Consider the following 1,748-nt stretch of genomic DNA (forward strand, 5'->3'; position numbering starts at 1 on the left):
ATTTTTTTAAAAGTTGTTAATACTAATGATAAATCATGTCAACCATAACAAATCTATTAGGTTTCATATTACGGGCCGTCATCCCAATATTGCAATTATATATGAACTTTGGTGGATTTGAATTACGATACTGTTTTTAAGACCATAGAGTCGTCATAGTACCTTCTCGTTAAAAAACTTAATCAGTTTATCAAGCGTGACGGTGGGACGTTCTTCCAATATTTGGAAGATCACTTGGTGACAAAGCCTACAAGAAGATTATTCAGTAGCTGTACACTTACTTATTCAGGGTGCGTAAGAAAATTATGATATATTCAAAGTCGCTTGCGCAATGGTATATTTAATTCTTGTTTCAATATAGTCCTCTGTTTATTGCCTCTAAAATATAATTTCTTTGGGATTTCAGTTACAGATTTTAATTTTATTATATATATTATATATAAACTTTGGATTTTATAATAATAATTTAAGAGTGTTCTTCAATGAGATTATTATTTACATCGGCAGGTCAAACATTGAGTCCGATCCACTGGGGTGGAAATAGGTCATCGTAATTATACCCCCACTCTCCTTGAGATCCGTTTCGCGCAGGATGAGGATAATACACAGTTATACCTCTCGCTAGAAACCCCGCCCACCATCCGAAAGTTCCAACCGTGATAATTACGTGATCACATGATGCTAGAGTTGCCATGTCCACTTCAGGTGCATTGCCATCATCCACAAAATAGATGTTGTCCTTAGTTCTTGCACGAAGTGTTTTCTGCGACCATTTCATATCATCTGAAACCACAAGAAATATCGACTCGTGGAATTTATGTTTCATGTAATCCATGGCCTCCAATGTTATACACTTTTTCTATCACCAGGTCTCCCCTTCTAATGTGGACACCTATTAATGTTGCAGATTTCAGTACAAAACTTGATCGTGCTTTTTTGATGATGATGCTCGCCTTTTCTCTTGTACTGTTTTTAAACTGAAACTGTTTGCGAATTTCTTGTTGTACATGACTAAAGTACTTCCAGGACTGAAGATAGTAGCCCGCCGTGTAGCTTTGATTATTTGTCAGTGACATTAAATTTCTGTCAAAATTACAACAACAAGACGCCTCATGTACCAAATTAAACTTGTCACAGACTTCTCGAGTTTTGAGTACGAGTAAATTTTTTAGATCGAAGATTTGATACAGAGGGTCACTTTTACTAATAATGAGAGTGAAGTTGTTCTGTGCAGCTATGCCTATAAGGGAAGCGAACCGAAACATCTGGTTCCCCAACCGAGCTTCGCTAGTATAGCAAAGGAAATGACCAGGCCCCATGTTGATAGCTGCGTATTGTCCATCATAGTAAACGGTGAAGCCAAAAAATACAAATACTGAGGTAACAAACGACAGGAATAAGAAACCTGGAAAATTAGAAGATAATTGTTGACTTAAATGTTTAAATATTTTTTCTCGTTTCGTTTGATTTGAAAAGCCAATACGTTTACAGTTTGGGGACACACACACACCCCTTTCGACAATATAGTTAGAAAGTATAAATTGGTAATGACTACGTTTTGTGCATTTTTAAATCCTTTATGCTTTTCGTTTTCAAAGGCCGGGTTGAGATAATAGATACTTGATGACATTCAGAAAAGAAAACAATTCGTTTCTTAAATTTGGCAATGAACAAAGGAAAATGTTGTGCTTTCTTTAGCTTCCACCAATGTCTTGAAGTTTTCATGATACGATGGATCTGTAATTTTC

The 1,748-nt window shown here is 35.9% G+C and overlaps 1 protein-coding gene across 1 annotated transcript; it reads right to left on the minus strand.

The window, feature by feature from the left end:
• Positions 1-473: 473 nt before the first annotated feature.
• Positions 474-1,076, minus strand: LOC149794981 (galactoside alpha-(1,2)-fucosyltransferase 1-like). Its single transcript, XM_089963741.1, has 2 exons — positions 906-1,076; positions 474-838 (listed from the first exon to the last, which is right to left on the minus strand). The coding sequence occupies exons 1-2, from the start codon at positions 1,074-1,076 to the stop codon at positions 509-511; spliced, it is 501 nt and encodes a 166-aa protein (XP_089819867.1). The 3' UTR covers positions 474-508.
• Positions 1,077-1,748: the final 672 nt, after the last annotated feature.

The sequence above is a fragment of the Sinohyriopsis cumingii genome, chromosome 7 (assembly GCF_028554795.1).
Source record: "Sinohyriopsis cumingii isolate HCF-2022 chromosome 7, ASM2855479v2, whole genome shotgun sequence".
NCBI classification, from domain to species: domain Eukaryota; kingdom Metazoa; phylum Mollusca; class Bivalvia; order Unionida; family Unionidae; genus Sinohyriopsis; species Sinohyriopsis cumingii.

Excerpts from the sequence above, each read along its gene's own strand:
- LOC149794981 (XM_089963741.1), bottom strand. The coding sequence starts at position 1,076 with ATGTCACTGACAAATAATCAAAGCTACACGGCGGGCTACTATCTTCAG. Across the intron at positions 839-905 it reads CAAGTTTTGTACTGAAATCT|GCCATGGATTACATGAAACA; the intron begins GCAACATTAATA and ends ATAACATTGGAG.